Raw genomic sequence first — 18,829 nt, 5'->3', positions numbered from 1 at the left:
AGGGAAATTCCTTCGATAATCCCATGGAATTGCCGGATGGATTTTGAGTGACAAGACTCTGTGGTGTTGTGGGAGGGAAGCTGCATTTGCACAGAGTGCAGATTGCAAGAGTGAAGAGGGTTGAGCAAATTGATGTGATTTCCTAATCGTTTTTAATGAAAACATCGATCCCTGCCACAGTGAATCGCGTCGGATGGCGCGAAAATGGGCACACACGAGATGAGCGAATGACGAATGACGAACGGGTGGAGAACAACACAATCAGAATCGCGTATCTGCAAGAGAGATCTCGCTCTCTATGCCAGTGCGGACATGCAGCTGATGGCTCGAAATTCCCGTGCCCGTCAATTATTTCATTAGTGCAAACCACTCGCCAATTATTTCATTAAAAGCACACCCAAAGACTCGCGCGCAGGATCAATATTGCCAGGACAGATTTGCTGGTGCCCCTAAGAAGTGCCCCTTAATTGAGTGCTCGCAACATCTGCCGCCCCCCAGAAACCCTGCCCCCCCCCCCCCTCCCAAAGGAGAACTTGGCGACTCACGACGCGAGAGGGAAAATTTATGGGCGTCGGAAGAAACAAGAGCAAAGCCACGGTTTTGATGACGAATCTAAGTTGATTTAAATTAGTACCATCCACATGTTGACTGCCATAATTCATTTGGTGTGTGCAAACGCATTCATTATCGCTCATTAGGTGCACATCCCGTTAAGGATGCGCCCTGCCTCCGAAGGTGTTTCTCATGGGCCATTTCACGACTCGTGTCGCTCCATCTGATGGATCCGCGGGCAGCCAGAGCTGCGCCGAGGGCAGATTGAAGATTAAATATGCCCAGAAAGATCAGAAGCGGTGTACAAATCAGTGTGATTTGTAGTCACTTTCACAAGAAATTAACGCAATATTTGAAGGAAAAGAATTGTTTTTTTGCAGTTTTCTAGGTTATGTTACACAAAAATCATTCATTCTTGCACCTTAGCTGGTATAATTTGGATTTACTGGCACAATAATAATAAAATTTGATGAAGATTGCAAGCTTTCATTGATCATAACCTCAAAAATATTGTTTCAAGATACAAAATTGACTGTTTTAAGAGCTCTTTGATAGATTTTCGACTCTATATAGTAGCAAATTCCAAAGTATCTGCTGAAAACTAAAAAAAGACTCCTAAATTTGAGGTTATGACACTTCTAGGCAGTTGAAAAAATCTATGAAGGTTAGGAAATAGCATGTGATTCTTCACAGAAATTGTTTAGCCATATTATCTTCCCCTTGTTCTACCCTTAATCAACTCTGTTGGGGAAGTGTGTGGGATTCTGAGTTCTTTCCCTCTCTCGCTCAGTCTTGTTGAATTTGGTCAGTGGCCTTATACAGAGGATTGTCGCATCGTGTGTGATTTCTCTCGTTGCTCTATAGGCAAAAAGACCAAGTCAATTCTTTAATTCCCCCAGCCGATCGTGTAGGTGATCGCGTACAAAGGTTCCTGTCATGCCATCGATCCTCCCGTTGAGCAAGACGGCCGTCTTGATTTTTGTGTGCAGTTAATATTTGTGTGACTGGGCAATATCTGGTGGTGATATTTTCAGCATTCTTTCCGCTTCATCACGCCGCACATGATCTTCGATCATGATGACCGTGTGGCGATCGCGCAGATCGTGGTGATCATTTGCTGCAGCTGTGGGACTTTTATGCATCTCCCCAAACACCCGTTGTCATCATCATTTCCCCAATATATACTGCACGCCACATGTATAGGAACATCAAGCATCAACTTTTTGATGGTGATCGTCATCAGCATTACATTTAGCTCTTGAACTCTCCCTTCATCCGCCCCAAATGCGATCGTGACAAACCGGTTGGCGATCGCGGGAAAAAGTCTCCACATTCGGGCGCTTATTGTTGTATTATTTCACCTCTTTGAGCATCTTATATACCACATGTGAGAGAGACACTGAAAAACTTCCCCCTTTCATCCCCGCGCGCGCGCGCCAACCACAGATATATATTCCCAAATATCGCTTCGCCTTTTAGACAAGATCAGTCTTTTTGTCCAACAAAAGCAACAGCAGAAAAAAAAGACAGAATCCAGCGGCAAAGGAGGAAAAAATCCCATCCCAAGAGATGGAGAGATCGTTTTATACGAAAAGAGATGCTTTTTTTTCTTCTTCTTTTCTTCAACATGTCGCGATCGCTTGTATTGGTGAACAATGAATTTCATTTGTGTGCTTTTTTCTTCTCTCTCTCGATCGCATCTCATGTGGAGGTGATCATCGAAAACAGCCAAACGATCATTATAATGTTAAATTATCAAAATGAGATAACATTTAGTGCCCGCTGACTCCCTTTGCCGTGGAAAGTGATTCAGGTGAGAGGATAAACAAAATTGAAATCGTGTGAATTTTATGTGTCATATAATTTTTATTGGACCAATGTTGAATGTAATATAATTCACATAAAAATTCGAGACTCGTGGAGTTGAGGAGGAGAAATGGGTTCCTCGCGATGTCACTGGACGACGGAAATTTCAATAAAACTCACAAACTGTCTCGTATTTCAGCGCGATCGCGGAAGAAAACGGGTCAAGATCACACAGGATCGCGCGCAACTCGCAGATATATATGGATTATTATGTGGCCTAACGAAGTTATTGGCGACCCCACAGGGTTTTTCATAGGTCCAAATCGCGATCATCATTGACTATGCAATCCTGTGCGTTGCATTATTGCCATCCCTCGGCGTCTTGAGACTGCGTCTTGGGACCTCTTGGTGTGGTCGAATTTAAAATTCAGCCCATTTTCATATAGTCGCGCTCGCGTCAAGAAGTATTTTGAATATTTCTGCATACAAAAGAGCCCATGGAGATATTTTATTATTGTCAGGTCTCTCTCTCTGTCTCCCTCTATGGGGCTCAGGTAAATTCTTCTCTCATTTATATTTTCTTGCACAATCAACGAGTCTTTTATCCACCCTTTCCTACCCCGCGAGCCACCAAAAGTCCACGGGCTGCGGCGCGGCCATTTGGCAAGGAGGTCTGCACGCAAACCTTTGGCAAACACTCCCCGATCAAAATTGCAAGAAGACAGAGAGAATGTGTGTGTTCAAGGTGATCTTTCTTGTGGTGACTTTTCACAAAACTCCGGTGCGCGGAAGGCATAAAAGACAGCATCTCGCGGTGTGTTTCCGCTCCGTTTCGTGATGCGCAATTGCTCGGGCGAAAGATTGACAGAAGAAGCGGCGAGCTCAAGTGCAGCAATCAGTGATCAAGAGCAGAGGAACATGATCACACACAACTCGAGGGATGATCAGCGGAGTTAAATAAGCGCACATCAATAATTTACACGCGAAATTGTATAATTTTTGCAACAAATTCTGCGCTGAGAGGCAACAAGTTAACAATAAATGTTGGAAAAGATGTATTGTACAAGTTTCTGGTGATCATCCCATATGTTTTATTTATAAGACACGCTGCAATGCGCGGATCATTCTTCATCGAAAATACCCAGAGCAAACCGAAAAAGCCCGGCCTTTTTTTCACACACAAACACACAAAAACATCACGCGGATCAAACCGACATTTTTTCCAGCACCACCGGAACCTCTCTCGCCTTTTTCCTTTCGCATCCCACCACATGAGAATGATTATGACGAGGGTTAAATGTGGTGCAAAAGAGAGAATCAGAGATGATTCGAGTCTCGCCATTCATACAATAGATGTTTTGGGGGGAATTTCTCATGGCATATTAGCATATTTCGCCCAGGATCTGCATATTATGTTGCAGAGTCGCCTCCATATTGATTGAAGATCGCTAAAAGTGATTTTCATGGGCGCAATTCGGCCGAAATGCGGTCGGCATGTGTTTTGGATTTTCTGCCCCAACGATCGCATAATTAAGGATCACCCCTTTTGTTGCCGCACCGAATCAGGATAATCTGTTTTTCGTTAACCATAGTCTCTCTCTCTCCCAGGCAGTTTTTCATCATCAGCATGTGTTGTGTGCTGAGAACATAGTGCTTGAGAAGATTCTCGTTTCTTCTTTCTTTCACTGGAGGAGATCGATTTTAACAAATTGATATTCCTATGAGATATCCCAGAAGATGAGACTCCAGTGGTAATTTAATATCTCATGTGTAGATTGAGGATCATCTGTGATCACTGTCGAGAAATGGTGGAATGTGTTCGTCCCGGGACAAGTTGAGGGAGAGAAGAAAAGATGTGTGTTGTGGTGAAGGAAGAAGAGGCAATCCGGCAATTCTAATTTACATAAAATACTAGGGAGAGAAGAAGGCATAAAAAATAAATTAAAAATGGCCGCACTTATGTTAATTCCCAGTCGATACAGCAAGTTCTCTTGGACCCTCAGATCACTCTCTTTCGCTGCTTGCGATCGCGGCCCCGAAATGTTGATCACGCGGCCAAGATCGCGGCCGCCGCGGAGTTTTATATTCAAATTTTTCTGACCTCTCCTTATAATCTAATATACGGATTATGTTTCTTCCCCTCCGCAATTTGACGCACAAAGCGAGAGAGATCCGTAGACTCGATCATAGCCAACCACACTAGGCAATCCGACTGATCATTCCGCGCATTTCTCGATGGCCGAAGGAGCACATTTGCCATGGCGAGGCAACAATGGGAGTTTGTATGTTAATTGGCTCATATAAGACTTTTCGTCTCTGTCGCTTACGGTGGATGGTCAAGTCTTATCACAGCGGCCAATCTTTCACATACAAATGACTTTTGGGCACCGAGCACATCCAAAAAGATAACCGAATTGTTTCCAATCTCCCCGCGCGCGGGCGCGTTCCACTGAAAAATCAGCAAAATACGCTCAGCGCCCGCAATTTTCCCATTGCCAGCATACTTACACTTACAACCCAGCGAGAGAGAGAGAAATAGAAAACAATTACACAATGTTAATAAGCAATTCCGCGGACGTGGAGAAAAGACTCGTCAAGAGCACAATGATCGCGCAATAAGTTGGGCAAATTGTGAACATGGCGCGATAGTTGGCCATAGTTGAAATAAATAATATTAATGAGAGTCATAACCAAAAGCTGGGCCATTGAAGACACTCTCGTCTTGGTTGAGGGGAATAGTTTAGACTGAGAGTGAGAGAGAGACTTCAGGTAATTAATATTCGCAATTTACGAATCATTTTTCTTAAAGAATGACTACGGTTTTTTTTTAATTTTTTTTTCATCATATGCTCGTCTGTCTTTCAGGCTCGCGTGCACTCGGAAAAATCCATGCTGCAGAAAAACCACTTGAAATGAAGGTTGAGGTTAAACACATGATGAATCGGTGTGATTATGCATTATTATCAAAGAAAAGAAGAAATATTTTCAATTATAGTGAAAGTATGAAGCATTTGTATAGACAAAGAGTGCAATTTTCATTATTTAAACGCAAATTTAGAGGACTAATTAGTTGTTAAAGTGTTGATTTTAAGTATTTTTCCCATTAAATTGTGCTTATAAGCTAATTTGTATCGATAAAGTGGAATACGGCGCTTAAGGAGAGATTCCATTGCGTTTCCTGGGAATAAACTGAGCACAACAAACTGAGCACAAATTTGCTAAATCGTATTTTTACTCATTAATGGCTTTAGAATAGTTTCTAAAGCCCTAAAACAGTACAAAAAATCCCTTAAAATTGCTCAGATTATGAGGATTTCAGTTATTCCTGGGAAAACAATGGAATAACACTCTTGAACACTGAATTTCTCTGAGTGTAGAGCAAATGAGAAGTGCTCGTGAGAGACACACCGGCTGTGATATTAAATACACCAATTTGTTATAATTATGCAAATATGATGAGGGCAATTTTTGTCGTGATCACACATTGTATGTCTTGGCGGGAAAAATTTCACTCGCATCTAATCTGCTCGCCCGCAAAAATTCCTCCTCTCTATGATGATGGAAAATGCTTTTTGTGATGGAGAGTCTCTTTTGGGGGCCACAAAATGCTTTCTGTGTGTGTGGAAATTAATCATTTGGGGCCTTTTGTTTTCACCCACATACGGCGTCACATCCAACACACATTCGGAATCACTCATAAAAACACACATCCAAAAAAATCTCCACACTCTTGTGCGAATTGTAATTGCATAAATGGAAAATATTCATAAATATTCTCGGGGCAGAACACACGACATTCTCAGGGGGGGGAAGGAAAATTAGCGAAAGAGACTCACCTTTTCTAACTCTAGGAGGTGAAACCGAAGTACTTGAATTGCTTGCACCATCTGTAAAGACACAAGACACACAATTAGACACAAATCGTCCGTTTTGGGGTGGAGAAAATCACTTTCCGGGCAATTTGCTGAAGGGTTTTTTCGGTGGAGATTGAAATTTCCACTCTGAGTGTCATTTAATTAAGCCAAACCATAAAGATCATCTTCACCTTCTCACACTGGCCATTGCTCAAGAGCCCACCGGACGGTGCAAAACGTACAAAAGCCGCGAGATTTATTTTTGACTATTTATCATCTTAATACTGTCTCTTCTGCGTCCGCCCACGATTTGGCCTCACAATTCTCCTCTCTTTTTTATACAAATCTCAGAGAATTGTAGACTAATTCACAAGATTTTCCTTTGCTCCGGAAAAGAGCAATTCTCTGGGTCACTCTTTCCTGTGTCGCCCAAGATGATCCCCCAAGAAAACAATAAGAAAATGTGAAAAATGACCTCTGTCGAGCCCACGTGCGATCACCAGATTGAGGAGGATCACGAGTCTTTCCTTTCCGCACCCAAAAGTGGCAATTAAAAATTCTCCTTGTAATAAAAATATTGGCTTCTTTTGACAGTGAAAAAGTGACTCTCCAGCGCAAAAACCAGAAATCCACACCATGGCAAAAATCCATACAGTGTTCAAGATGATGTTCGATCAATTTTTTTTTGTTTCAACGTTTATTTACTTCTTCCAGCGAATTTCAAGCAAAAATACAGCACAATGCCAAGAGAGAGAGAGAGAGAATTGTACCTGCAGAAAAACATCGTGGAGTTAATTTAAATTCTCAAAATGGTGATTTTATACTTGGCGGCCAATGGAGCGATCGTGAGTGGATTTGCATTGAGGATCAATACAGATCTTCTGCAATTTGTCAAGATGGAATTTTTTTCCTTCTTTCTCTCACTCGAATTGAGATCTCTGGGAGTGAAAAATTATTGGACATTCCGAGCGGAAAATAGGAAAATACAAGCATATCAATCTTGTGAAATGATCAAATTGAGATGGTCGATCTTGCCGCGCATTTTATAAATGATCTCACTTCGCGGAATTGATCTTCTCTGTTGGCTCTTCAGGTGCCTTTTTCAAGCACAAAAACACACATCAAATTACGATCCCGTTTGGTGGATTTCTGGTGAATCTGGGGAGTGACAGAGTTTGGCTTTCTCAGTCTCGCACAAAAGCAAACATTTTCAGTGTAATTAAGCGACACGATCGCGATCATGTCACTATATATAAAGATCAATTAGTATGCAAATGATCGCATGGACTTTTCTTTCTCTCTTTCTCAAATCATCCTTCATTGACTCAATTAAAATAGCACAACACACAATTTTCTTTATAGCTCTGCTCTTTTGTCAAGACTTCTCTTCTCTCTTGGGGAGAAAAAAATAATTACAGCATGTCTCAAAACTGGCAAGCGAATCGAATTTGATTCACAGACTCTCCAACAGTCACGGAAATCCATCTAAGAGAGTTGTGTATTTTGTCTTTGACTTGAAAAACTGTGCGATTTGTGCAGAAATTCGCAGAGTGAAAAATACCATCTAAAGCTAAAGTGTGTGTATGGGAAGTTTAACCCTTTTTAATGCACCAAATAAAAACGTCCACGTTAATTTATTGCAGATAAAAGTAAACTTTTCAAAATGTGTATTCTCTCCCCCTCTCTCTCTCGCTCACTCAACACCCACAAAGAGAGGGAGAGAGAGAGAGAGAAAAAACCACGCCATTACAATAAAAATGTCTTGTAAATTCGCACAATAATTTTGATTTATGGAAGATCGCTGAGACAGAGTATCAAATCTCAAATTACTCGACTTTTATTCATGTTATGGCCAGTCAATGAATTTTTTATTGCACCCTCCAAATGTGTTTATACAGCCACAGAGTCTCTTAAAATGTTTTCAATATATGCTTACATCATAAAACTATACAGATTTCTCTTTGGACTCTTTTTTTCTTGGCCTTTCTCCACACCAAACACACTTCAAATGTTTATTGTTATATTGTTAATTTACATCTGCCTGTGAATTTTCGCCTGATTTTCTGTGTGATTTATGGCCAAGGAGACGGTAATTCTTGATCCTTTTTATTCCCCAATTCTCCATCCTTTAAATATCAAACACTCAATAAGAATACTTACAAGTGAGTCTACTTCGGGATCTGCTATGTAGTAGGGCTTTTCTGATCGTATCTGCAAAGAGATTACAAGAAAAAAGAAACACATTAGACACTCTCTCTCTCGATCGACGCCAATTAGAACGATATTGGAAAGGGAAAACGGCTCGAGAATCAAGGTGAAAAAGACTTGAGGCACACCTCAAAATAATAGAGCAATTCATCTTGGAATTTTTCCAAGAAATCACCCAAGACAGACAATTAAGTTCAGGAGGACATTGAACATGACTTGGAAAATAATCAGCCTTTCCTTCTATTGTAATTAAACATCACCAGAGGCTTTCCATGAGATTTTCCGCAGCTGATCGTATAATTGATTAATTGAAATTACCCCACCAATTAGAGGTATTCAGTTGTGACTTCGTGAATGTCTCGAAAGTGGTTGTTAAATAGAATTATGTAGCATTTTTCTTTCAATTCACGCAACTAATGAGATAAAAATGTCCACCAATTGATGGGAAAATTCAGAAAATGCTGTGAATTTTGCAAGTTTAAATTACCATTAAATCCCACCCCTCGAAAAAAACACCTCCTTAAACATTGCAAAACTGATTGTTAAGCGAGCAAAAAAAAACAAGTGCGAATTTTACGCGATTATTTGACTTTATTGCCCACAGGATAAATCAATATATGGCCAGATTTGGTGTGAGATTGAATCATGGGAAAGCCTCAACTCCTGCATCTGACATTTGTCACCTTTCCCACCCCCTTTGTGGGCCCAAAAACTCCACCGATTGAGAGCTGTAAATGGGGTAAAAAATTAAATGTGCTCCAACAGCCGGAGAGTGATTTTGTGTGAGAGTTAATGTTATTTAAATGTCCCCCAGATGGATGGGGTGTCACAGGCTGAGGGTGGGTCGCGCGGAAGGGGTTGCGGGACAATTGAGGCGTTGTTTATGGCGAGATAAAGCAGAAAGTCACACGAAAATCGTAAAAATGTGGACGGCAACAACTTTACAGCCCTTCCCCCGCCCGTCATAACCCATCGAAAAGGTACAAATTGCACCATGACGACCACTTCCTTGGGAAGAACGGGCAGGTAGATCGTCTCCCGGACGATTAAATTCCTCAACTCGCCCCAGCACCAATTCCACTTTGTTCTGTTTGGCAATAAAACAGTTCACTTTTACGATGATGATAATGTTCCATCCACCCCATCGCCGAAATATTGTCCAAGGCTGCACGGTTTAACATCCCTCTTCGTCCTCAGAGGGTGGCACACTTTGTCTCTCTCTCTTTCACCCCCACTGTTATATATGGCAGTCAATAAAAACATAAATATCCGCACAGTGGAAAGTCGTCTTCGTCGAACCCAAAAGTCACTCTTAACATCCGCAAATTGTTCCTCAAAAGTCAATTACATCGCACTTCCCATGAATTTTTCGTCATTCTTCAGCCAGAGCAGTTTGAAAATTCAAATTTTAAACCCCTAAACTGCCTCTTATCTTCCCATAAATTTGATAATATTGGTCAATTCCATTTGTTTTCTATCTACAACTTTCAGTTGATTTAACTGAGATTTTAACACTGATTTTGAATGTAATTTCACTGATTTTTAAATATTTTCTACAGGAAAAATATTCATTTGAAGGAATTTCTTAACAAATTGCAAATAGATAAATGTAATATAAATATCCAAATAGTTTTCGAAAAACCCTGCGATTTGCACTTGAAGTTTATAATCTCCTGAGCTTCGTCCAATATAATCAATTCCACAGCAAATGGTCTATTTGGCGTGCAATTGCATGGAAATTGGCCAACGATGACGCGGTTGTGCACCACCCCACCTGGATCATAAGATACTGGCGCGATGCTCGGGACTTTTATGGCATCCAATTAGCATATTTGAGAAGAGTGCGCGCACGAGGACGCGATATTTTCGCCATGCAGCAATAAAAGCACTCACCACATGGGAGATTATGCTCTCAAGGAGAGACGCCATGCTATCTAGTAATTCAAAATTTATTATGGATTCCTATCGAATTGTTTTATACACACAAACATTATTGTTTGCAAAGTGTGCCGGCATGTTCGGGGCGACTCTTGAGGACTATTTTATAAAACGGCCACCACAGATATAATTGAATGTAAATGCAGCGGCGAAAGGAGGGTCGCGGATTGAGTGCTGTGCAGATACACGAGGGAATAATTAAATTCATCGCGCAGATTGTATGGAGGCAGGCTGATGATCTTGTCACACACATTCTTGGCGACAGTCCTCTGCAGATCATCTTGCGCACTCAACACCCAGCGCCCGACGATTGAGCAGTTGACAGTCCGTCACTTAGCGCGGGATTGGGTTTACCCCCAGCACGCCCGGGTAGGTGAGATCCTCATCGCAGGAGCAATAAATAACCGTCGAGAAAATGTATAATTTTTCACTCCAATAAATTACCCCAGCGCAATTTGGCTCCAGAGCTCAAATGTGATCAACAGAAAGAATGCTTTTATCACACCCAATAAATATTTACACACAGCGATCAGGCGTTGTGTGATCAATATTGCGGGTGATAGTTTTGGAAGTTGGCTCGCTTCTGGAATCACCCGGCCCAGGATTGATCATCAAACACAATTCCATCGGGGCAATTGTGTAAACATTCGGGCAAATATTGATTGACATGATTGGGAGGAGAAGATATTCTGTGTGTTGTGCATCTGTGCGCGATCAGCGCGCGATGCTGCGGAAGATCGATAATGAGCCGGAGTTGTGCAGCCGTGATTGTTGGCGCAATCACGCGGCGCGGGGACAATTTAGAGCTCTGTGCGCCTGATTGACTGCGAGCCAGTCCAATTACTGATCAATTGGTGATATGTGTGGCGATCTTGCATTTGCCATGGGTGATAAATGCATAGGCGCTGCGCTGATCGCACTAATTGCGCCGTGCGCTGCAGTAATTAAAATACTTTGGCGGAAGCACGAAGACGAGAGAGGGCTGCCATTCATCATTTTTACACCATCCCGAGAGAGAAAGAGGGACACTTTTTGTGCATTTTTTCGCTCTCCTTTCCTCTCCCATCAACACCACAAGACGCCGCGCGCAGAGGAAGTTGATCGAGAGACTCTGTGTTGACTTTTGCTTTCATTAATTGTGCTGTCGAGTGACTAATTAATGAATTTTTTGAGTGTTTTGGCGTATGGACACTCTTTATGCTGCCTTAATTTATTGAGATGCGATAGCGTGTGAGTTCTGGATATCTCACACTGTGTCTTCGCCCCTCTCTTGCCCCCCCTTTGAATGGATTTCGTTGACGCTCTTTTCGGCCACCATAAATGGGCTTCATTCATGAATTTCGGGAGCACTTTTCTTTGTCTCGCGCTCTCTTTGGCTCAGTCTCAATTCCCGGAGCCAGAGATCAGCGCAATCTTCTGTCCTTGGACACACACTAAATAGAAAATCAAGTTCTTGTGACCTTAAAATGAGCTCTCTGTGGCATTCCGAGTGGTGTGTAATCTTAATGACTCCTCCAGTCGCGGCCAATTGACAAAATAATATCCACGCGCGCGCTGAGCCAGAGTGAATTGATTTCTGCAGCGGAAAAACCATTGAAACATCACAACATAGTGGCAAACTTTTGCTCGAAAATTCTCTAAATAGAGCCCTTCTATCGGTGCATCTTGAGACGAAGAGGAGCTTCCCGGCAAATGAGGGAGAGGAGCACGACAATTCCCCATGTGCAATGTGGCGTGAGAGTTAATGAAGAATTGTGAGATGTTTGTTGGCAATATTGGGGCCTCACAGACCCAGAGAATCACCGGTGATGACAGAAATACGAACAAGTCCCGATGACAGACACTTTCCGTGTGTGTTTCACATTCACAAAACACCCAACATCAACACAATTGTCCCAAGAAATGGTTGCCACCCTCGAAATTTGCGCCTCACAGCGACGACATCCCACTTCTCTCCGCCGTGATTCATGACTCCGCGGCCCAGGAATTTTTCCACCGTGAATTTCATGCACTCGCCCGTGCTCAAGATCAACAAATCATCCAGAGGAAATTCCAAACAACTCAAAACGATTGTTTTCCTCAGCCACGAGACACGACGAGGGCGTGTGTGGTGGGAAGGAGGCTCATCCTTCAGCCTGAAAATGCATCCGATGCAAGGAAGTGCGCACTCGATGACGACAGAAAACCTCCTCCTTCTCCGCTTGCCGAGCATTTGTTTACAACATTTTTTTGTGGTCTCTTTCAGTGGGAATAAATAATCAATCCATATCGCGCATCGTTCCACAAGGAACAGAGGACGCCAATACAGCAAGGGGGAGATAGTGCAGTCAGAAGTTGATTTAGAAAACTTTCTGAATGATTTTGACTCTGAATCAGCAATTTTATGTTCATTGGCGAATTAAAACAGATGATGTTGTGATCTGGAAAGCTTCCACAGCAGAAAAACTGGAAGCATTGGAGGCTCTGCACATCTTCTTAGTGGGACATAGAAACGTCAATAAGAAGGATGATTGTATTGGCGTTAGATGTTATGAAGAAGAAAAGGATTTCCACTAATGGAAAGCCTCCAAACGGAGTCTTTGAAGATCTCTCAGTGATATTTTGAGATTATGATCGAAAAAGATGCTCAAAAAGCATATTTCAGTGGATTCTTACAGAAATCTTGAACAAGTCTTGTACAAATTGAAGACACATTATCTCCCCCTTGCAATATACATATCGGAAGAGACACCACGTGGCTCCGAGAGTCCATGCTGAAGACTGGAAGTTTCACGCGATGGTCCGCGCTCCTAAAACTATTAATAATGCGAATGGGAAGCACTTCTTCCCGCCACGATTACAACCCAGAGAGATCTAACATCCCATCTATTTTGGCAATCAAATATCTCTTCCTTGTGGGCGCCACACCGAAAATAGACACAATTTTTCTGCCTTCATTAATTAAAAAGCATTATGGGTTGAGCGGATTGGGTAAACAAATGAAATTTCGTAGACGAAATCAATTAGACGCATTGAATTACTATATTTATTTTTATAGGAAATTTATTGGGTGTGTTACACACTCAAGAGAGAAACCCAACCAAAATCCACACTCTTTCATGGCTGTTTTCCTCCTTCGAATGCTGTGTCGTTAGTGGCCATTCGATTGGGGTTTATACTTAGAGCCCATTGCCACAATTTTCTAAATAATAAATAGGACACAAGCAATACGCCGAGATAGATAAACACTCATTTGTCTTACCCTAAACCAATAAATGTTTGGAAAGCACTGGGCGATGAGGAGTCAATTTGAGAGATTTTCTATCTCTCCCCAACTAAACACGCCATTCAGTTTTCAGAGGAAACAGATGCAAAATGAGACAGAAATATTTGATGATCTCTCGTTGAGAATGTGCGCCTTCGGGTTGAATGTTTTAAAATACAGAAACTTCACCCCAAATATGAGCGATCGTCGTTCATTGGATTTAACCAGCAGACACAAACTCTCTCCTGGTCTCTCTAAATAGAAATCATATGCCAGCGACTGTGCGGTGTCCCGAGGGGTGGAAATTCACGGTGAGGAGGAACAACAAATGCCAATATAGGATTAAACAGCAGACAAACAAATTCTCGGGGCTGAAGCCCAAAGGGAAGAAGAAGAGGTTCATGTGGAATTTCTGTGAGTCCCATATTTTTGGGAGCAGGTAGTCTCAACAGGGGTCCTTTTCTCGGCTGCTTTCCAGGCACACAAAAATCCACTTGGAAAAAAAATATGCCCTGAGACTCTCTTCCCGGGAATTCTCCCTCTCTCTCGCCCTTCTTCACAATTCCGAAGAGTGAAATGCATTTAGAGCCCTTTTCCTGCTACAATTTTTCTATATATCCACCAAATGCTCGCCACTCCTTGTCCTATTGAATTTCTCCTTTTTTTTCTCGAGGAGCTCAAAGAGAGTGAGACGAACTGTCTTTGTCCTCTCCATGAGAGAAGGGCAGCGAAGACGGAGGGAAGAAGTCCAGGGTCGCGTGGAAAAAATCAGGGAATTTGCAGCAAAATGCACAATTCACAGCATGATGGAATCGATGGTCTTTTTCCACACTGAACCACAACAATGTGTTTTGCGATTAAACCCGGTGTTTTTCACAATCTCAGCATGAGAGCAACAAAGTATTGACTCCACGCAATAATATCGATCTATAGAGAAATTCTCGCGCAGATTCAAGATTGAATTACAAGATCAAGATATGTGTTGAGAGAAAATTGAGTGATTTTTGAGTGTGTGTGGAGATAAAAAGAAGTAATTTGTGGTCTCTAAATTTCAATTAAACCAAAATATTCTGACACATTTGTCACATCTGGGACGAATGATGTGTGTAATTTGATCAGTTTCATCTTCTCTCTTCGACCCAAGAAGGAAAAAAAATGTCTCTCACGAAAACATGTCTGAACATCCACAGAGTTGCACTCAGAGATTCCAGAAAGAAAGTCCCCTCGATTTTCCATTCCATGTGCCGATGATCGACGGCAAAACATCATCTATTTTCGGATGATCTTCGCGCGCCATGGCAAAAAAAGGAAGTCCATAGGATGATTTACAGCGTCTTAGTGGAATATGTCCGTTTCTGCATACTTTCACGCCTCGTTTTTTACCCACAAAATCACCCTTCAACCCATATTCAAGGTTACTGCAACACATTTCACCCAGTACACCACATAATTGCGCGCCCCGCAGAAAAAATGAAGAAAAATGGGGGCAAAAAGAGGGTCTGCCAAATGTCTTTGCTAATTTTTTTTGCTCCCCGCGCAGCCGGATTAACTCCCCAACTTGTGTGTGTGTCTTCCCGAAAAAGACTTCTTGATTTATGAACTTGACTTGGTGCATTCATCTCTCTCTCTGCGGCCTAAACGATATGAATCTCCTTGTGTGAATGAATTGCATAGTGTATTGAAATGTGTGAAGGAAACACACAGAATTTCTATCATTCTCAGCCAAGATGAAAAGAATATTAACAAAACGGATTCTTCACTGTGTTGTTGTTGTTGTTTTTTTTGTGTTGGCTTTTTCCCTCCCATGATTCATGGGCTTTTCCATGGGTTTTCCACGCATGAGAGAGATGATTGAAGCACCTCAGGATGATCGATAACCGAATCATTGTGCTGCACAATAAATCCCGGGAATGCAAAATTTGAAATTCAAATTTTTCTTAGCTGTCACTTTTCCGCCAAAAAGTCTCCTGAAGAATGGGCTAGAGGAAATCGTAGAGTAAGTAGAAAGGCAAGAAGGCGCAATAAAAGCCATAAACGGCCGAGAAAAGAGGTGGAAATCAACAAATAAACAAACACATATTGATAACATTGATAAAATTCGACCATAAAATGCGCCTAAGAAGCTCTCCGGGCATCAACAAGGGGGAGAGTTGAAGTGGAGGAAATCACCGAAAAATTGAATGTTTTCAATCATATGGAAATAAAATTTGAGATACAAGACATTTGGGAAATCGTAAATATTTCTCACTATATAGTCAATTCTTTCTCCGCGGGTTCTATTGCTCTCCCTTTCCCCCACCACCCCGGGGAAAAAACCGTCTGACACGGTTAGATTTTTCATCTCACTCACACCAATAATGGACTTGAGCGAGAACTCAATGAAATTTGAGTTATTTGAGATAAGACTTTATGTGCTCACCTCGAATTTTATGTTCTTTTCTCACACTCCCCGCGCGCGCGGAAGACTTGGTCTCTCACTCGCCGAGAAGTGGAAGAGGAGGAACCGTGAAAGAGTTCTTTTTTCCAAGAGATGTTGAACGGATTCATTCTGATGGTGCACCAGAAACAAGGGGAAGATATTCAGGCTAAAATCTCTGCAGCACTTCTTGACACTTTCAGCATTAGCATAAAAATCTTGAGAAAAATTGATTCTGAATGACCGAAAATTGACTGAAAACTAACCAAAATCTAACTAATATCTTATGGCAGAGGTTTTCAGACATTATTTAAAATTATTTTATTTATTTTTCAGCAGGATCTTTGAAAATCACAGAATGTTCTTAAGAGATCGCGATTAGATCGATCAGAATTAAAAAAATGAGGTTATGTTTGCTTTTGGCGCTATTTTATCACACTAACATTGCAGTATAAATGCAAAATACTTCTGATAAGTGGAAAAATTCAATTTCAAGCCCAAGAATTGATATCTGACTTTGTACACCATCTCCACGGCCATAATATCTCCCCCTTGGCCAGAAATCATCTCAGGACAAGACAATAAAAATATGTGAGAATAATTAGGCATTTTTCTCCCTCCTGCGGGATCATTTTCGCGATGATTATTACGAATTGACGAGGAATGCTTTATGGACAATTCCACGGGGCGCATTTTTTTCCTTCTGGCATCACGTGTGTCAGCGGAGCGTGAATAGAAATCTGTGTGTGACACGAATGGAGTGGACGAAAACGGCGCGATTGAGAGTGATAATGATGGTGGAATTGCGCCCCAAAGAGATGCTGGACGCGGCAATTAACATCTCTTCTGCGGCCAATGGGGATCTCTATGACATCGCGCAGTGTGTCCAAAAGCCGCACACAGATGACAAGCGCGATTCACTGTCCACGCATTAGCCCAAAGTGGGAGGGCTCGAGTTGTCATATTAGCCAAGACGAATAATAATAATCAGCGTCATAAAGCCGAATGAAATTGAAATTGTTGGTATGTGCGCGAGTGATTTAATCTGATGGAAATCGCGCGAGTGGGCTGTCAGCGCGTAATTATTTTCACGAAAGTGGAATTATTGTCATTACTCGATCATTTGCACTGTGTGTGCAAACTGTGAGAATTCGCCGAGAGGCGCAAGAGTGCAATCATCATCAATTCGACATTTAATCTCTGTGCCCTGCACTTTTTCTCCCCCAGCGAACAACTTCTCTATGCCCATCTTCTGTTTATCTTTCTCGCGCCGAACGAGATGCATGTCCATTGGCATCTTTCGCACAGACACAACCCGAATCCCGCCAAAATGCAAATTGGAAGCCACCGACATCTCACAATTTCTCTTTATGCCACATCTTCGTCATCTAACGCCTTCAGCACGAGGCTTTCTGCTCAATTTTCTACGCCAGGACATTTTCGACAGTAGGAAATTCATGATTTTTACTTGAAAAGCATTTCTATCAGTGTTTTATTAGGTTATGATAACTAAAAATCACAATTGCAGCTCTTTGAGATCAAGAAACACAGCAAAATGTCTTCTAATCGAACATAACCTCAAAAATATAATGGTTTGAACTTGAAAAAGGACAATTAAAGAGTCTTTCTTGACGATTTGGCAAATCAAAAGAGAAGATTTTGTGAAAAAACTGGAAACATTTGAGGCCCTTCACATCTTCTTATCGGGACATAGAAATGTCAACAAAAAGGAAGATTATGCTGGCGTTAGCATGATCACGGAAAGCTTCCAAATGGAATCTTTAAAGATCTCGCGGTGAATTTTTAGATCACAGTAGAGAAAGATGATCGAAAAAAACTTAAGAATGAGTGTATATTACAAGGTATTTTATCTCCCCCTTTGCCTTTTTGTCCAGCATCTTGGTGAGAATCTGAGAAATGAGATCTTCTCTCGACTCTCGCGCGGAGTGGAGAAAAATGTTCATAGATGTTGGGAATTTGTGTTTGGGTATATTTTTGGAGATGTTCCCACTAGAGAAGGCAACAAGATCTCGTCACTCTCGAAAACCTCCTCATCTTCCCAAAGCCAGAGGAGCGAGAGAGAGAGAGAGAGAGAGAGGGAGATGCCAGAGGCGGGCGGGGGCCCAAAAAGACGAGAAACACAGCCAAAAATGTCATCAACACTTTTGGACTGAGAAATCCACTCAAATTATTCCCGAAGTGATGGTACAAAAACGCATTTATATTTGTCATGTTTTGTGTTGTTGCTCTTCTCTCGTGCGCTTGTCACAGTGTTATATTCCCCGAGAATGCCACTTCATTTGGGTTTATTTTCGAAGACACTGACTGGCTAAAAATATAATATTAAATTTATAAAATGAAAATTTTCAACACTGCCACACAAGTCAGTAGAATGTGTTCATCATATGGGACCAATTTTTGAATTTTCAACTTTTCATGTTTCTCATTTAAACGCATCTTCTTCTTCTGTGTGTGTTTTTTTTCTTCTTCTTCAGCATTTTAGCACTTTGTGTGTACATAAGAAACTCCTCCACTGGAGAATATTCGCCCGGAAAAAACAGTGAGTCGTTGTAATAGACTTTAATACACAGTAACAAGTCTTTTTCGTGTGATAAGATGACGCGATAACGTGGTGAGAAATTAAATTCTTTCGAATATACGCGATTGTATGAGAAATCATGTTGAGAAATTCCTTTGCGAACACTCATCAATTCGCGTCCAAAAACTGATCTCATATCCGCAAATTAGGAAATTGTCACGTTCAGAAAATGCACGGAAAGAAATTGTCGTCCTGCTGAAGTGGCTGATAAT

At 41.6% G+C, this 18,829-nt stretch overlaps 1 protein-coding gene across 1 annotated transcript in view; it reads right to left on the bottom strand.

Moving 5' to 3' along the window:
- The window catches only part of LOC132261208 (homeobox protein homothorax), a 195,082-nt gene that overhangs the window by 155,143 nt on the left and 21,110 nt on the right, over positions 1 to 18,829 (bottom strand). Inside the window, exons 4-5 of the mRNA XM_059759868.1 lie at positions 8,373 to 8,423; positions 6,195 to 6,245 (exon numbers count right to left, since the gene is read on the bottom strand). Coding sequence (XP_059615851.1) covers positions 6,195 to 6,245; positions 8,373 to 8,423 — 102 coding nt within the window. The remainder of the gene's footprint in view (positions 1 to 6,194; positions 6,246 to 8,372; positions 8,424 to 18,829) is intronic.

This window comes from Phlebotomus argentipes, unplaced genomic scaffold (assembly GCF_947086385.1).
Source record: "Phlebotomus argentipes unplaced genomic scaffold, Phlebotomus argentipes genome assembly contig_8, whole genome shotgun sequence".
NCBI lineage: Eukaryota > Metazoa > Arthropoda > Insecta > Diptera > Psychodidae > Phlebotomus > Phlebotomus argentipes.
Note: the sequence above shows the minus strand (reverse complement) of the source record. Positions and strands in the feature narration are given on the sequence as shown.